Source organism: Leuciscus leuciscus, assembly GCF_965113295.1.
Source record: "Leuciscus leuciscus genome assembly, chromosome: 7".
Classification (NCBI taxonomy): Eukaryota; Metazoa; Chordata; class Actinopteri; order Cypriniformes; family Leuciscidae; genus Leuciscus; species Leuciscus leuciscus.
In genome coordinates, this window is record NC_138731.1 from 28,744,475 (window position 1) to 28,763,221 (window position 18,747).

The following is an 18,747-nucleotide window of genomic DNA, read 5'->3' on the forward strand; positions in this document are numbered from 1 at the left end:
TATTCCTAAGCTTTTATGTTTTAGATGAGTATGAACTAGTGTATCCAAATCTTTAACAATAATTGTGAGGCAATATTTCAGTTCTGTTGCACAATATGCTCTATGACACTCCTTAATCAGGCTTCTCAGTTTGATGCAGATCTAATGATTTTATCCCATGTGGCTGATGTGGTTTCTGAGTACTATAATCGATCATAAAAACTCCACATGGTAAGAGATCAATGTCAAAGATGACAATAGTCAACTGTACACTATCATTAAAATGTTGGGGTCAGTAAGTTTTTTAATGGTTTTCAAAGTAGTTTCTTATGTTCACCAAGGCTTAATTTATTTGATTCAAAATACAGTCAAAACAGGTATATTGTGAAATACTATTACAATATAAAATAACTGCTTTCAATATAATAAAATAACTGTTCTCTGATTTCTGTGATGGCAAAGCTGAGTTTTCAGCTTCATTAATCCAGTCTTCAGTGTTACATGATCTTTCAGAAATCATTCTAATATGTTGATTTGGTGCTGAAGAACATTTCTTATTTTTTTGAATGTTGAAAAGTTGTGCTGCTTAATATTTTTGTGGAAAACGTGATACATTTATTTTCAGGATTCTTTGATGAATAAAAAGTTCACAAGCAAACCAATTATTTGAAATAGTAATCTTTTGTAACATTAAAGTCTTTACTGTCACCATCTATTTAATGCATACTTGCGGACTAAAAATATCAACTTCTTTAAAGAAAAAAAAACGTATTGACAGCTAATTTTTGCCATCAATTCTATTCAAAACAGCTCAAATAACTCGTCAGAGTTCTACTAAAATATCACTAAAATAAGAGTCCTAAGAAATCACCATCCCGTGTGACTGACCAGATTATTTCAGGTCTACATCACCCCTTCCAATCCGATGGAAATTTCATTTGGATCAAACTCAGATTGATCAGATTGACTGAGGTGTTGACATGAAGGTTTTCAGTCCAATTGAGTCATCAATCTGATTACTAACACATTATTTGGTTGCATGTAAACGTAGACACTGGGCCCTATTTTAACGATCTGAAACGCAAGTGTCAAAGCGCAAAGCGCAAGTAACTTTGTGGGCGGGTCTCGGCGCTGTTGCTATTTTCCCGGCGGGATAAATGACTCTTGCGCCAGGCGCAAATCTAAAATGGGTTGGTCTGAAGTAGCTTCATTATTCATAGGTGTGGTTTGGGCGTAACGTGAAATAAACCAATCAGAGCGTCATCTCACATTCCCTTTAAGAGCAGATGCGCTTTTTCCATAGCGGATTGCTATTGTAACGGCGGATTTGCCAGGCGCGCGCCAGCAGCGGTTCACAGCCAAGGAGAGCAACGCTCTCGTCACGGCCGTAAAAGAGAGAAGTTGCATTGAAATGGAGAAACCCACCCAAATTAACTTCGGTTAAACAGGCGTATGATAATTTGGGTAAATGTGTAAGCTAGATGTATGCTTTTATAATAAATTGTTTATCTATCTATCTATCTATCTATCTATCTATCTATCTATCTATCTATCTATCTATCGTAATAATGTATGATTTGCAAAAATGAAAACTGCTGCTTCTGTGTAGATGAGAGAATCAAAGTGCGCGTTGTGCACACGCTACATTGATTATGGCCAAGCATGCGCCCTTAAAATAGCCTATGAATAACATGCGCAACGCGCCACTGACTTTAAACTATTTTTTCCTGGTTAGTGGCGCAATTGTTTTCTAAACCTGCAAAATAGCATGAAGGAACGTTTGCGCCGGAACACGCCTCCTCTTTGCGCTGAACCGCCCCCGGGAGCGCAAGTGTATTTCTTAGTTAACCGACGTGCTTCTGTGGAGGGAAAAGTCCGCTTTGCGCGGGTGCAAAATAGGAATGATACATGCGTCGGTGTACAAAGTCAATTGCGCTGGGTGCAAGATAGGGCCCACTGTCTTTCATCCCTCTCTTGTGATCCACTAAATAACCAAATGCCTTCAAATGTAAACATTTCATTTTTTTGTGAGGGTAACTCAATATTCAATAAGCCAAAGGAAAAAACAAAACAAAATATAATAAATAATAAAATGTAATAAATATTTCCTTCTCTCACACATACACACATACAGCAATATACAGTAGTCTGAAAAAAATCATCATTCACTGGATGTTATGAAGATGAAAAAATCATCATTCACTGGATGTTATGAAGATGAAAAAATCATCATTCACTGGATGTTATGAAGACACTAATGCATAGGTGAATGCAGAACTTAACAGAAATGTGGACAGACAACACACTGAATTTTCGTTTGGCATCGTCTGGACTTACAGTATATGAGCTACAAAATGTCACAGAGCATTTTGTCATTTAGCTGTTTTGCCTCAAGGATACTTGAGTCAAAAACAGTTATAATTTTCTTTTCTCATGACCGTTTTCCACCTTCTCTCTGACCCTGACATTCAACTGACCTTTTTTACAGCTGTGTCTTTGTGATTTTAATATAGACACCCTATTTGTATGTGAAATTCTACCAGCTCTAGCCCGCACTCTCATACAAGCTGCAAGTTTACTGTCAGATCAAATATAGCCTCATTACATTGTGACATGTTCACAAAACAAGTGCTAAAACGTGACACACAAACTGTAAAATCCGACTGAAACGATCATGCTGCTATAATGCTAAATCATCATATAAGTATTCATCAATCATCGTCTGCTATCAAATGCAGGGAAAATCAGTTATCTTTCTCTCTGGTTCAAATATTACCAAAAATATTTCTTCTTTTATTCTTTCTTTCCTCTTCCACAGCAATAAGCCACATTTGGACAAGGTCCTCTCACGTCAAGTGATTAGGTGGGAAGGGAACAAATATAAAAAAAGAAAGAAAAGCTGTTGATGACTTTCTCTTCAATTCACTCAAGGTCTTTCTGTTTGCACATAATACGTCAGTATGTCTGTTATGACGTCCGGAAAGGTTTCTATACTTCTTTACAATTACAAAAAGCGGTAAAGCTGTAAAAAAACCTTAACATTTCATACCTTTGAATGAGAGTGACATTTATTAGAGCTCACCCTGACTCATTCAACAGGAAAATAGAGTAACAAAAGCCATATTAGTCATACCTAGTGGGTCAGTCTCCATTGCGTGAATAGTGCACAGTTTGATATATATACACTGTATAAATGAGTTATAAAATATAAAATTATAAGGGACATAATTTTTTTTTATAAAAACCTATTTCAACATATTTCATTTTAAATTGATATATTGTGTATAATTATATATAAAAAATATAAAATATCACAAATTAAAATAATATACAGTATTATGTATAAATAAATATTATACATAAAGGAAAAACAACAACTTTTGAACTCACAGTATAAGGTTAATGCTACATTTTATGATGGATGTGATATTTTTTATTTAATAAATACTGTGTCCATTGCATTTTTAGAGAGGAAAATCCGCACCATACGCTCAAAAAACAGCCTTGAAGAGAGAAGACATGAGTTAGAACAGTTTAAAATATTGAGGCTTGGCTTTACACTGCAGCCTTGAGCTATCTCGGTTTACTCCATCACATATTCATTCTGACCAATGCTCTGCAGCCTTGGGAAGTCAGCAACTTCTCCTCAAGTTGAAATATTCAGATGAATTCTCACTTTCGATGTAAAATACAAGATCTCTGGGAAGTTCATTTTTGACTTGAAATATTATGTGTGCTCGGTTAATAGGCCTGTTAATTCCTGAAAAAAAAGTAGCTATACTCACCGCTCTCTGTTGAATTTGAGAGAGTGTAGGATAGCCGGACGTCGCTGTCGTAAGTTCCAGAGATGCAGCGTGTCGTCCGCACAGGCTGTGACCAGCGCCCCCTATGGAAACATAAGTGTAACAACAACACTCATTCCCTGCAATGAGGTGGCACATTTACACCATTAAGAATATTCTCTAACAATGGCAGTTAAATTCCTTCTTTGTAAGTTATAATCCATTGTATAATTTTGTGACTGGTGTTTTATTTCAGCTGATGATATCAACCATTTTGCTTCTTCGTGTGCCAGAAAACACCCTTGGAGATCATTCAAATTCAGTTAAATAAAGTCAGTTTTCTATTTCTGACCTAAAAATCATGCATTGTATATACTATATACCTAATAACAAACTTCTCAGACCTGTACTTGAATTGCTTTTATTCACTTTCTATGATGTAGAGAATGATGAAGCATATGCTTCTTCCAAGTCACAAATGAAATAGGAATTTACTCATATAGTTGCAGGGAAATGATAAACCTTAATTTATTTTGTCACACTGATATGTTTCAGTCTGTACAACTCTGCTGTTTTCCCATGCATTTCATGCATATTTCATGATATTAAAGTCCTCCTTGGATAGAGACCGCAATAGTCTGAAAAGCCATGCTCTATGTATTACCGAGCTCAGGATGGTGTTCATGGTTAATGGAGGACAGAACGAGGAGAGAGAGCAAAAAGTGATGAAAGTGTCTAAAAGTGTGAGTGTGAAAGTCAGAATGACAAAAGTCTTTCTGACCCGGTTTATCTGGAAGACCTATATAATTTTGAAGTCTGTATCGAATTTTCTATTCAAAGCCACGCACAATGTTCAGGAAGCAAATAATTCAGCTTGTAACCTGGAACAATGAGTGACATTTCAGGTTCTGGATGAGAACATGGCAGTATTAATCAGAACATGTTTTATCAAATCACTGCCTAATCTGAGGGTGATCATATGCCAATAGCAAGTATATAAGTCTATAAGTTTATGTTCCTCATGATTGTGTAGTTTTGGCTCCATCTTTATTCTAATGTCTGTTTCTCTCAGTGCACTGAATCCTAGTTTAGTTCAGATGACTGACAACTGTGTTTCCATGGAGATGGTGTTTAGGTAAACACAGACTGCACCAGTGCACCAAAGGACAAAGGCAGAGAAAAACAGACATCAAGAGGAAACTTTAGCTGTGCTGTTTTGAAGTCAGTGTGAATTCCCATTTTACTTCCATTATGTGAAGATTTCAAAGTATTCAACAAGAAAACAAAGTAGGTTGTGAATTGAATTATTCGGGATTTGATTAGACGGCAAGTCAGTGTTACCAAAAATGAGCGTTTGCATCATACGTAGATGCCACGTTCCACGCTGTTAGCGTGTCGTCACTCACAGTAAGAATCAATGAGGCCACAACATTGTGCAGCTTCTCGTTGTGAAACCCCCGAGATTTAAATTCCTGAAGAAATGGGATAACCTTTCACAGGTGAGTATTGGTTTGTGTTTTTACATGTATTAACTCAATATTACATGTTTTTACTAGTTTTAATGTTTTTACTTTTACTATGGTAACTTTTTAATGTCGTGTTAGCTGACCCCCCATCTTGTTGTATTGTAAAAGTTTAGCTAATTAATCTGCTGAAGTCTATTTCATATATAAATATTCATACAGTACTTAACTACGGTTGCATACGGTCAGTCAACTTGATCTTGAATGTTCACGGACCGGTTTTGACCGTTCCAACATGGCGGGCGGCTTACGTATAGAGACCCACAGAAACAGCCACTAATGAGGCATCTATGTATATATATATCTGTGTTTTCCATATCAATGAAGCCAGAACAAATGAGGGCCAGGGCTGTTATTGTTAACTGAAACTAAAATTATTACAATTGGTTTTCGCTAATTGAACTAAAATAGAATATAAATATTAGATGAAAAACCTTTACTTAAAAAAAAAACAGAAAATTAGAGATGTTGCAATAGAAACTGAAGTTGAAGTACTAAATGATTAAATTAAAGTTAAATATGATTTGTTTTTAACTAATAAAACGTCAAAAGCACTTAACAAAAGGGCTCAAAATTAAACTAAAATTAAAATGAAACCTTAAAATATTAAAATAATTTAGCAATAGTAATAAATACTATAATAGTATATATATATATATATATATATATATATATAACACTAAAATAACACTGATGAGAGTTCACTAAAACAAAACATAAACTGCTATTTTGGCAGTTGGTTAATATTATGCAATATCCTGAATTGCCTAAGAGATGTCAGCTGGAAAGGAAAGATGTTATAAGACAAACCATTTTTCTTTGCATTTACATGCAATGATGGATCATATTCACAATAAGATCTGGAACATACATTAAAAGTTAATAGGGTTATTTTGATTGCGTGTTTACTATAAGAAAATTTAATATGAGAGAGAAATGTGCTGTAATCTACTGGAAGTGAGAAGACGTGGGATTTAATGTATGAATGCAACCATCTAGTTAGTGAGGTACCATCCCTTGTAATGAATGTTATTTACATTGATAACTCAGTGTTGTTAATGAAATCAATATGAATGAAAGCTGAATCTCTAAAGTGTAATATCTGAGTAATGCACCTCAGGATAAAATGTCAAGAGTGTGCGTGCACAATATTTGTCCAATCAATTCCTACAGTCTCATGTCTCACTAAATGAGATGACTTTAAGTGCGTTATAATGTGTGTGTCTTATTGTGATCAATTCATCAGAGCATGTCATTCCAAAGAATTTTTATTTATTTTTATCAAAATGCATTTATGTTCTCTTAATCTGAAGCAACATTCCTTTTTAGCCGACATCACCAAGGCAAAGTAATGTTAACCAATAGCAAAATATCTATTTAGGTATCATTTCAGAGTCATACTACTGCTTTAGGTACAGTAATACAGCCTTTATGAAATCTTGCCACTAGTTAATATCACACAATAATTTAATGTTGCTTAACATTAATTTAATAAATAATCAGCAAGTATAAAAATGGTCACCATAATTTTGCCAAGTAAGACATGTTCCTGTTTTGTTGATCCTGGAACAACATTCCTGTCCAATAATTGAGTCCTAACCCTACCCCTAAACCTAACCCTACCCATAACTTATCGCTAAAATCAAAGGGTAATGATTGATGAATAACACTGACGTAGAAGCACTTAACTCTGGTTGTAAGCCTAAACTTGACATAAACTGTAAACTTGTCCTTCAAATCTGATGAGTTATTTTAAAAGTTATTCCAGGATCAACAGTGTTTCCCACACTTTGATTTATCTGTGGAGGGCCGCCACAATATCAACATTGACCACCACAAATAGATTTCTGTACTTCCCATTCATTAACTAGACTGTGGCGACCGGAAAATATATTTAAATTTCTCATAATGACATAAAAGGTCTTTAATGTCGTGTTTTGCGTCATTGCTGTCAAACAAACTAAAATTGAAAGTGAGATAAGGCTTTGCGCTGCGCAAAGAGAAGAGCGCACTTCGCCTCACGCGATCAGAACATGATCAGTTCACAGTGAATGAATGTGGTCAACTCCATCTGTGCATGTGCTGAGTTTAGTGTGCATATTTTAAGAACGCAGTTACGCATTATTTCCACATTTGCATAGTTGACCATTACTGCATTTCACTAGATTTGTAATGAGATGAGTTTATGAACTTGTTTTCCGCCTAAATAAAAGCTCAACTGCAGTTTCAGTCAAAATAAAAGCTCACAGGTTTATCTCTTGCATGTATAGAAATAAGGACAAAACTAATTATGAAAGTTTCATTTATTTTTCAGTGCATTTGTTTTACAATATAGGGCTATACAGCCATAGGAACAATATTATATTGTTATTAGTAGTAGTAGTAGTAGTAACAGTATGTAGTTTAATGTAGACTGAGACACTGCACTGACTTTGTTCAATTTACACAATTAATATTTGAATTTTGAACTCTCAAAGTGCTCGAGATGTATGAATTTAGCTTCAAAATGTAAAAAAAATTATTCTGGGGGCATGCACCCAGACCTCCTAGAGGGACGAGGACCACCAACCACAATTTCACAAAAATCTTGTGGGAAACACTGAACAAAGATTTTGATCCAGTAACATGTTGCACTTGGTGAAATCACGTTCACCGTCCTCAGTACCATCTCAGTTCTAATCTGAGTTCATCTCAGCAGGTAAGAAGCTAAAATATAAATGGTCTGATTCCTGGGGCAAAGATTTCATCATCTCCACAACTGACTGCCATCTCACATTCCGGTCAGGCTCCACTTTTCACCGACCAATGAATTCCCGACGGATCAAATCAAGCCCTAAATGTTTTTTTCTGTTGAATGTTCTTCTTCACTCTGAAAAACATCTCATTACAAAAGTAAAATAGCTTGTGAATGCCACTTTCTACTGACTTAAGAGATGTTTATATGGGCTGATAGGAAATTGAAAGAAGACAATAATAGCTAGAGATGAAAAAGTGGAGAGCGTTCCTAAATTGTTGTAGTCTAAAATGGCCACCGTGACAACTCTCGCACTTTTCTTCTGTTAACGCTCTAACTTCTTGTTATTCATGAGTTGATGTGGAGCGTGTGCGTAAGAGCGAGACAGAGAGGCTGAGAAACGTTCAGCACTTGACACGTCTGATGGGAAATAATGACTGACTGCATTAACACCACAGGGCAGAGAGGAAGAGAAGCTCTTGACCTAAACGTATTCCTCTGCAGAGCTGAGCATGCATTTACACATGCGGTATTCACATACACACGCTGTCTATCCTAAAATACAAATGAAAACACACATATGCACTCTGCCCTCCTACGTGCTTTCTGCATATGCTGCGCACATGAAAATGGGCTGTAATATATGTGTGCCTGCATGTGTGTGTGGGTGTTCGGTACCTCATTGATGAGAAACTGCAGTTGGAGAACTGCCGCCCCACTCTCATGCTGACAATGACAGTCCACTCCCGGCCGTCCCAGACTGATGACATCACAGAGTTAAGGATAAAAAGGACAGTCATTTACAATTAAATTCTGATATTTGAAAGTTCGAAAAGCTTCGAAATTTGAAGGTTGTAAATGGTCATATGCACTTTCAACACTTTCCATACAGCAAGCTGGATTAGACAGACAGACAGCATAAAGTGTACAATATGCAGCTCAAGTATAAACTGTCTAAAGGCCTGCGCCAATATTTTTATCTACTTCTGTGCGTGTATTACTGAAAGAAAGAAAAAGAGAGAGACAGTGAATCTGTGGCACGAGTAAATTGACTCATAAAGTGACATTAACAGATTAGACTCTAAAAGCAGCTCCTCACCCAGTTTTAAACAGATCTTCCTCTAGGAATGAGCTTAATGACTTATCTCAGCAGTCCACACACACACACACACACACACACACACACACACACACCAATTGAACAAGACGTTGGGAACAGAAAGTGCATGATTCCATTTGTCTCTTCTCTTATCTATAAATGTGTATGAACACAGCTGTGTCCGATCACTTCAAAAGACAGTAAAATACAGATAATAACAAAGGAGGGAAATGCTTTCAAGACAGACACAAGGTCAAACTCATTCAGTATAGTCCAGACCACACACAGAAGAGGTTTGTATAGCTAGAATGCATTAAGCTGATGAAAAGTGTGAGAAAAGACACCCATACAAAAGTTACAAAAGATTTTACTATAAGATTTCAAGTAAAACTATTTATATTTTAAAATAAATTCTGATATTTTGAACTTTCTATTTATTAATTAAAATGATAATAATAAGCACCAATTCAGCATATTAGAATGATTTCTGAAGGACACTGAATACTGGAGTTAAAATTCGCCATCACAGGAATAAATTAAACATTTAAATATATTAAAATAGTACATTTTAAACTGTAATAAAATTTCACAATATTCCTGTTTTTACTGTAGTTTAATAAATGCAGCATTGGTGAGCATGAGAGAATTCTTTAAAAAAACAAACATTTAAAATTAAAATCTTACCAACACCAAACTTTTGAACTGTAGTGTATAATTCCACATGTCTTATTACAGGCCTACACCTTAAGCACAAATATAAATGCACAGCTGTAGTTTAGGTGACAACAAACAAGCTTGCGGTCTCGTATCCAGCCTTTACATTAAATTACATCCATAAAAATAAATACCAGCCAAATGCATAAATGTGAACGTGTCGTGATCTTTGTTTTCAATGCAAACGCTCCCAGGCTCAAAACCCAGCAGATTATACAAATTTCACAATAATAACTTCCTTTCAACCATACAGTCTCTCTCTGAAACACCACTGTCCAGAGACATGTCAATATACCCAAACATACAAAATGACTGACAGGCAGAGAGGTGCCTCCAGGGTTTTTTGGGTAACATGCGTGGGCCATGTTCAGATTTTTTTAGAGCTGTCACAGAGAAAGGTGTGATTTCTCAGGACATCTAATCTATTTCAGTGATATCTGCCAGGCAGCAGAGACATTTTATGCATGCTATACAGAAGCTTTAAACAACAGGAACTCAACAGAGCAATCAAACGGTCATTGACATAGACTTCCTATTGGCCTATATGATCACCCTCAGTTCAAAGGAAGGAAAAAGACTGAACTAATAAAACATCTAGGGATTTTACACAGACAGTGGTTAATGATGATGGACACTCAAGAAAGGACTGTTACAGCAAGTGTGTGAGTGTATGTATGTTTAAGGGGGCTTGGTCATAGGTGTAATTGTTCTGCATGCTTGATTGACTCTTAACTCCGCTTAGTTAAATTGTGTTTACAAACATGGGCGTTCAACCCACATGTACAGGAATTAATATGTTCAATAGTGCCTGGGATGGACACAGAGAGCACACACAAGAGACCAATGCACAAACTTCCCCAGATTAAACCACATGCTATATATATCGACTGCACTTAGGCTTGCTAACAAGATGAACATCAACTAGCAGATAAACCACAGGCTCAATATAGCAACAGGGCCTCTGTAAAACATTACTTTAGCGATATTTTCCTGTGCACCAAAAAGTGTTTTTTAGGCTTATTTCTGAAGCCTTGGTTATCTTCCAGTGTCACAATCTAACAGTAATCAAATAAAGAAATAAACTCGTATAGAACTGTCATTAAAACATATTGACCATATTGATGATCAAGCTACTTCTGCATTTCTACTTAAAGGAACCTAAAATTGTTTTGTTTTTTAAATCATTTTGTCATCATTCCAAACTTGTATGATTGTCATTATTTCATATCTACAGTAAAAAAAAAAAATGTAAAAAAAATTGTTATATTCCCCATTTCCTAAAGTTATGGAATAGCTTTGTCCCAAATTTTTTTTACAAAATTAAGTGCCCCTATAGCCCCTTTCACACAGAGATTCCGGAAAATACACGGATAATCCGTTTGATTTTGGTTCATTGACACAGCCAGTGATTTTTCAGAATCTGTGAGTGCGTTCACACACATCCCGTAAAAACTAGGTCCCCTTCCGGGCATCGATCCCGGCATCAATCCCGGGACGTGTTTGCGTTCACACAGAAGGCACTCTAGCAATTTTACGGCAATTTCCCGGGATCAACACGCTGTGTGAAAGGTCTCAAATCTCATTTGTGCATGTGGAGAAATTTGGAGTGTTTAAATCAGTTACTAGACACACAAGATCCAATGAGATTTAGCAACATTGATGTCAAACTTGGCATGGCACACCATATTTGAGTACACATGAAAAAGATATATACAAATGGAATTTGACTTGAATGAGAATGAGAAAATACCAAAAACATCCTAATAAACTTATTTTATGTACTAAAGAGGAAAGAAAGGCATACATGTTTGGAACGACATGAGGGTAAGTAAATGATGACAGAACTTTCTATTTTGATTAACTACATTTATAGCTACATCCAAGGCTTTACAGGGTTCAAAATGACCACTGAGAGATGTTTTAGTGGTGAAGAGGGCACTAGATTGATGTCTCCATTGTGAAACAAGGCTAAACAGAAAGATGTATGATCGATGGAGGAAGAAGAAAAGGATTGAGTGAGTTAAGAGATGTTGAATATAAAGACTGGTGACTCAGACCCTGAAAAGATGGGATGGAGGAGCAGAGGTAAAACCCAGAGTATCACTGAGTCGGGAGGTGAAAGCGAGAGATGAGTCAGAAAAAGACAGAGAGAGACTTCAACAGTTTTGACGTGGTGACTCAGATTGAGTAGGAGAGAGAGATTGAACGGAAGAGTTGAAATCTAATGGTGTCCGTGTCATAAAAGCCACAAACACACACACAGGTAAGGTGATGTTTCATGACTCATTCGGGTGTATTTGACTTTGTGCTATTTATGCACTCTCAAAACTATGGATTTCCTCTTAATTTGTCAACATTAATTTCTCCTTTTTATTTTCCTGAAATACATTTCAGTGTAAAATCAACAACATCTCTGCTTCATTAAAAATCCCATGAAATAAACAAGTTTTGTGGCTTTTACTCCATGTCATTAACTGGTAAACTATGTTAGTTACATAGAATATTAAAAATGTGATATATATATACAGTATATACCCCTCCTTGAACTGCCACCTTAACGTAGTGGAGGGGTTTGAGTACCCGAATGACCCTAGGAGCTATGTTGTCCGGGGCTATATGCCCCTGGTAGGGTCTCCCAAGGCAAACAGGTCCTAGGCGACGGGTCAGACTAAGAGTGGTTAAAAAAAACCTTTATGAGACAAATTAAATCGAGGACTGTGACGTCGCCCGGTATGGCGCAGCGTGGGCCCCACCCTGGAGCCAGGCCCGGGGTTGGGGCTTGTATGCGAGCGCCTGGTGGCCGGGCCTCCCCCCACGGGGTCCGGCCGGGCTCACCACCTACAGGAGGGACCGTAAGGGGCCGGTGCTGAGAGGATCGGGCGGCAGTCAAAGGCGGGGGCCTCGACGACCCGATCCCTGGAAACTAGCTCTAGGGACGTGGAACGTCACCTCGCTGGCGAGGAAGGAGCCTGAGATTGTGCGTGAGGTTGAGAGGTTCCAACTAGAGATAGTTGGGACCACTTCTACGCACGGCTTGGGCTCTGGAACCACACTCCTTGAGAGAGGATGGACTCTCACCACTCTGGAGTTGCCCATGGTGAGAGGCGGCGGGCTGGTGTGGGTTTGCTTATAGCCCCCCAGCTCAGCCGCCATGTGTTGGAGTTTACCCCGGTGAACGAGAGGGTCATTTCCCTGAGCCTACGGGGTCGGGGATAGGTCTCTCACTGTCGTATGTGCCTACGGGCCAAACGGCAGTGCAGAGTACCCGGCCTTCTTGGAGTCTCTGGGAGGGGTGCTGGAAAGTGCTCCGACTGGGGACTCCGTCGTTCTACTGGGGGACTTCAACGCCCACATGGGCAACGACAGTGTCACCTGGAGGGGCGTGATTGGGAGGAACGGCCCCCCTGATCTGAACCCGAGCGGTGTTCGGTTATTGGACTTCTGTGCTAGTTACAGTTTGTCCATAACGAACACCATGTTCAAGCGTAAGGGTGTCCATCAGTACACGTGGCACCAGGACACCCTAGGCCGTAGGTCGATGATCGACTTTGTGGTCGTTTCATCTGACCTGCGGCCGTATGTCTTGGACACTCGGGTAAAGAGAGGGGCGGAGCTGTCAACTGATCACCACCTGGTGGTGAGTTGGATCCGATGGCGGGGGAGGAAGCTGGACAGACTCGGCAGAGCCAAGCATACTGTAAGGGTCTGCTGGGAACGTTTGGCCGAGTCTCCTGTCAGAGAGATCTTCAACTCCCACCTCTGGCGGAGCTTCGACCGGATCCTGAGGGAGACTGGAGATATTGAGTCCGAGTGAACCATGTTCTCCACCTCCATTGTCGAAGCGGCCGCTCGGAGCTGTGGCCGTAAGGTCTCCGGTGCCTGTCGAGGAGGCAATCCCCGAACCCGGTGGTGGACACCGGAAGTAAAGGATGCCGTCAAGCTGAAGAAGGAGTCCTATCGGGCCTGGTTGGCTTGTGGGACTCCTGAGGCAGCTGACGGGTACCGGCAGGCCAAGCGAACTGCAGCCCGGGTGGTTGTGGAGGCAAAAACTCGGGCCTGGGAGGACTTCGGTGAGGCCATGGAGAAGGACTATCGGCTGGCTTCGAAGAGATTCTGGTAAACCGTCCGGCGCCTCAGGAGAGGGAAGCAGTGTCCTACCAACGTTGTCTACAGTGGAGGTGGGCAGCTGTTGACCTCAACAGGGGATGTCGCCGGACGGTGGAAGGAATACTTCGAGGATCTCCTCAATCCCGCCGTCCGGCCCCGGATAAGCGGAAGAAGATGGTATGGTATGATATATATATATATACATATATATATAGGGTTTTTGGGTCATAAGGCTGGAGTGTATCCCAGTTTCTATATATTAAAATATCTTACCGACCCCAAACTTTGACAGAGCGGTTGAAGTTTTGAATTGGTTATTTTTTCTTTTCTTATGGTTATTTTTTATACAATTATATTTTCCTTTATATAAAAGTTTTTATAACACAATTACTGTTAGCATACTCTCTCTCCAATGCACATACTGTATATAGACTGAAAAAGAAGATTTTCATTATAATTATCACACAATTGTACTAAGGACCCATTCACAGTGATAAAAATGAGTTGTTGGATTCCCTACAGAGCTAAAGACTCCCTCCATTGATATAAAGAGAAAATGATGTTGATGAACAACATGACAATTTACCGAGCGTTCACAGCAAGAGAAATGAGTCAGTCAAAAGGGGTAGAATTATTGACAGAATAATTGCGTGCAAGATGGTTTTGCAGAGAGGGAGAGAATCTGTTTAAACTATTCTCTCATGAAACCTTATGAAACTAAACAAAAAAATGTATTGCTAGAGAGAAGCAAAGCACATTTCATTTGGTTTCTTTCTCTCCTGCAAACAACTCTTTCCAATGCTGCTAATTAAAAAACACTGGCGTTAATGTAGCCATGCTAAATTACAGACCAAGCTGTTTTTAGTGGGTCTCCCCCAGTCAAATATCTGTGAGTGTGTGTGAGACTGAGAGAGATTTTATGACAGTCACTGTGAGTCTGATTGCATCTGGTAATATTTCATTGGTGTTTGTGTGAAGGATGCTGTCAGTCACTGCTCAAACAATTAATCAAAACACAAACAAAAACACTGCTAAATCTGAGAATACATAATCATGTTCCTCACTTCATCATCGCTTTACCAAATATGAAACATACCATGCACCAAAAATGATCAATTTGACAATACAGTGAGCAAATTGAAAAGCATCCAGCTTTATTTCTACTGAGAAAAGGGCTCCAGTATAATAATCTCACATGTGTCACAAGTGTTTCAGAAGAGATTTCAAAAATATCTCAAGCCATGTTCAGATGTTCAGTCTGCAATCAAAGGTCAGATACTGTATCTCAACATGAACTCAAACATTTCTTTATTAAAATGAAAATTATCCAAGACTAAATCATCTGAGCAATGCTATTCACTTTCATTTTATATCCCAAAACTCTCTATTCTTTCATGTCAACAATTGTCTCATTTATGTCTATTTTGTATCACTTCTAATGAATTTTAGCAGAAATATCGGAGACAAATGTGATTTGAGAACTCAATTAAGTCTCCTGAACAACGAAAGAGCAAAACTTTTCTATTGATTATATTTATTAACCGTAATATAGGTAGGATTGATGTAGGATTATGTGAAGGGTTAGAATCATCTTTAGATATGTAAAATTATGACCCCTGTGTGTGTGTGTGTGTGTGTGTGTGTGTGTGTGTGTGTGTGTGTGTGTGTGTGTGTGTGTGTGTGTGTGTGTGTGTGTGTGTGTGTGTGTGTGTGTGTGTGTGTGTGTGTGTGTGTGTGTGTGTGTGTGTGTGTGTTATCTCAGCTCAGCACTAATATAGTCAGCATGGGGAAATGATTATTGTAAATTAACACACCATGATTGGGATATGCAAATTTTACTTCACTGACTTTTCACATACGGCTGTGTATGCATGTACACCTGCACATCACGTCTTGTGTCTTTAATTAAAATGAACAAATCACCATGTTTTTTGTGTGTTACCATGGCAATACCGTAGTATTCTTTATAAGGGCCTTAGTCTATCATGTAAATACCATGGTACATGAATATGGTATTCACTTACATTTACATGTATGCGTTTATGCGTTTAACACTTATCTAAAGCGACTTATATCACACTCACATTTTATCAGTTTCTTTGGGAACGGAACCCATGGCTTTGGCATTGTTAGCGACATTCTCTTCTGTTTGAGCTGCAGATGTGTTTGTGTTACCAAATGTGCCTGTATTTGAATGCACAAGAATTAGTAATCTGGCATACATAATTTCCCAATCTCCTTCCATATAATTTCTTGTCTCACTGTTCCTGTCTATAAAATAAAAAATAAAAATATATATATATATATATATATATATATATATATATATCAATCAAATTTTATAAAAAAAAAAAAAAATGTCTTCAGGTGATCTAGATAAAAAATAACTTATCATACAAATAAAACTATCCCACTGGAATATAGCTCACTCAACAGTGTTTGCTTGTCCAGTCTGACAACATCACTCAAAGATAAATCAATTCAAACAACGTACAGCAGTGTTTATGTTTTGTATTGATTATTGGTGGCAGGAAATGTAAAAAAAAAATCAAAAAAAAAAATCAGGAGTGGCCCTGTATCTCAATGTGCAAACCTCCCCGCTATCATACCCAAACAGTAGTCGAACATACAGCATTTGCTGAGATTCTGAAATGTGCAAGAAATGGAAACGTTTGTCCCATAAGGCCACAGGTGCTGAGGAGTTATCAAATTCAAACTGAAAGCAGAAAAGGGGTAACAGAACTGTGAGCTGGGCATTTCTTTTCAAGTTTAAGGCCTGTTTCACACTGGACGCGTAAGCAGTGCATATTTCTTCAGCGCCCATTTGAACAGATTAGAGCATTCACACTACACGGCGGGATGGTGCGGCAGTACGTAGCCGGAGCAGAGCAGAAGTGGCAGTGCCGTGATCGTTTTGTCGCTGAGTCTATTTTTGCTGCCCTGCTCACACTGAATTAAAGCCACAGTGCATTGTTTTTGGTCAAAATACACCTGAGTTAACACGAAAAATAAAACATTTCTATATCTTTTTACTTTTATCATGTAAACTACATATATACAGCATGTTATACATATGTGTGGGACAGTAGGAAGGGAACACGGTCACATCGCAGCAGAGTATGCTGGCCAGCATTTTATTATTTTTTTTTGGCAAAAGTTTTTACTTCTACGCTGCTTACGCGTCTAGTGTGAAAGTGTTGTAAGTTCAGAGAAAGTTGTTCCTCATCGTTATATTAAACGTAACACTTTATAGGTCAATGCCAAGTAGTGCACTGACATTTGAAAGTTTGAGGTCAGAAATATATATAAATATATATAACAGTCAGTAACAGTCAGTTTACATTGTTACAAAAACAATGCCGCTCCTGCAAACTTTCCATTCTTCCAAGAATCCTTAAAAATGTATCACTGTTTCTATATAAAATATGAAGCAGCACAACTGCAGTCTGTTTTCAACATTGATAATGCTAAGAAATTTTCTTGAGCACCAAATCAGCATATTGGAATGATTTCAGAAGGATCAAAAAACTATTTTGAAAAGTATTGTAAACCAACAAAAAGAATTTAATCAACAGAAGAACTAATCATATTCAGTACATACTATGAAAGTTATAAGTCAGAGACAGAGGAAAACTGAAAAAAGGTTACTGCAGCAGTAAGTATTTAAAAAGAGCAACAGCCATAAATATTCAAGATTTGTACATGTGCGAAACCCTTTAACAACATCAGCACATCAGAGTCTATTGACCTTGTATGTAAAACATTAATACTTATACGGATGTGGCCAGCCGACTTCCAGTAAATCCACTCTGATTAATTGATTGTGAATAAGCAATCTTTCTCATATCTTCTCCCCACTATACTGTGAATTATTCAGCGAGGGGTGATGTTTTTAACTCAAGGACATTCGGTTTGGCATCCAGACTCACAGGCTCAAGGGCAGAGTGAAAATGAGGGTGTGTGGGAAGCTGTCAGCCTGATTCTTTGAATGTTTTTCTCTTTTAATGTGAGCCTTTCATTGTGATTTGCCGGGTAAGAATAATTGTGCAGATGAGGATGTTGGCACCCTGGGCATGTTCCTCATGCCAGATCCCAAGCTAAAGCTCTTTTAAAAGAACTTTCAATGAAAGGGGCAAGAGCGGTTATGATGATCTCAGCTGAGGCATTCGGCTTACGAAATGTCAGCAGGTAACATGATTTTTCTGGACTGTGTCGTTTACTGCGCATTTCTGCCGATTCGAGTTGGCAGCATCGAGCCGGGGCTGGCGGCATACTGGCTATCGCTTTTAATTATGATCCCTCATTAAGCTGCGCACATTCTGCCGAGCCAGAGGATCCAGGTGTTAATGCTCGCACCCAAACCTGCTCTGACAAATGACCTCATCCACCGCTGAAAACCCTCTGGCTGCGCCGCACACATCTGCCAGACGGTGCGCATGAGAATGCGAGAGTGCGAATGGAGACACGTGACCCTGACGGAGCACAGCTTATGTAGGTCTTCAATAATATAGACAATAGGAGGACACAGGTGTGCGTTACAGAACGGAGGGAGCTGGCAGCCGGTTATTGATAGAAGATCCTCCAGCTGTTCCAGTATCAGTGGGAAAAAAGCTCTGTCTCGCCCAGATAGGACTGCTGACCCAGGGCGACACATTCGATTGGTCTTCTATTGCATTTTTGCAGGGTGACATTTTATGGTTCCTTTCACACCGAATGTCTGACAATTAGAATAAAGGGCGAGAGGCAATTTGCATACTGCGGCCCATGATGACTGCCAGTTATCGGAGATAGGCATGCTCTTCTCTATTG

The 18,747-nt window shown here is 38.6% G+C and overlaps 1 protein-coding gene across 10 annotated transcripts in view; it reads right to left on the reverse strand.

Moving 5' to 3' along the window:
• Positions 1-18,747, reverse strand: part of stxbp5l (syntaxin binding protein 5L) — a 147,649-nt gene that overhangs the window by 80,086 nt on the left and 48,816 nt on the right. For all 10 annotated transcript variants that reach the window (XM_082176359.1, XM_082176357.1, XM_082176356.1 and 7 more), the window contains exons 3-4: positions 8,697-8,778; positions 3,765-3,865 (exon numbers count right to left, since the gene is read on the reverse strand). In XM_082176359.1, the coding sequence (XP_082032485.1) occupies positions 3,765-3,865; positions 8,697-8,778 (183 nt within the window). The remainder of the gene's footprint in view (positions 1-3,764; positions 3,866-8,696; positions 8,779-18,747) is intronic.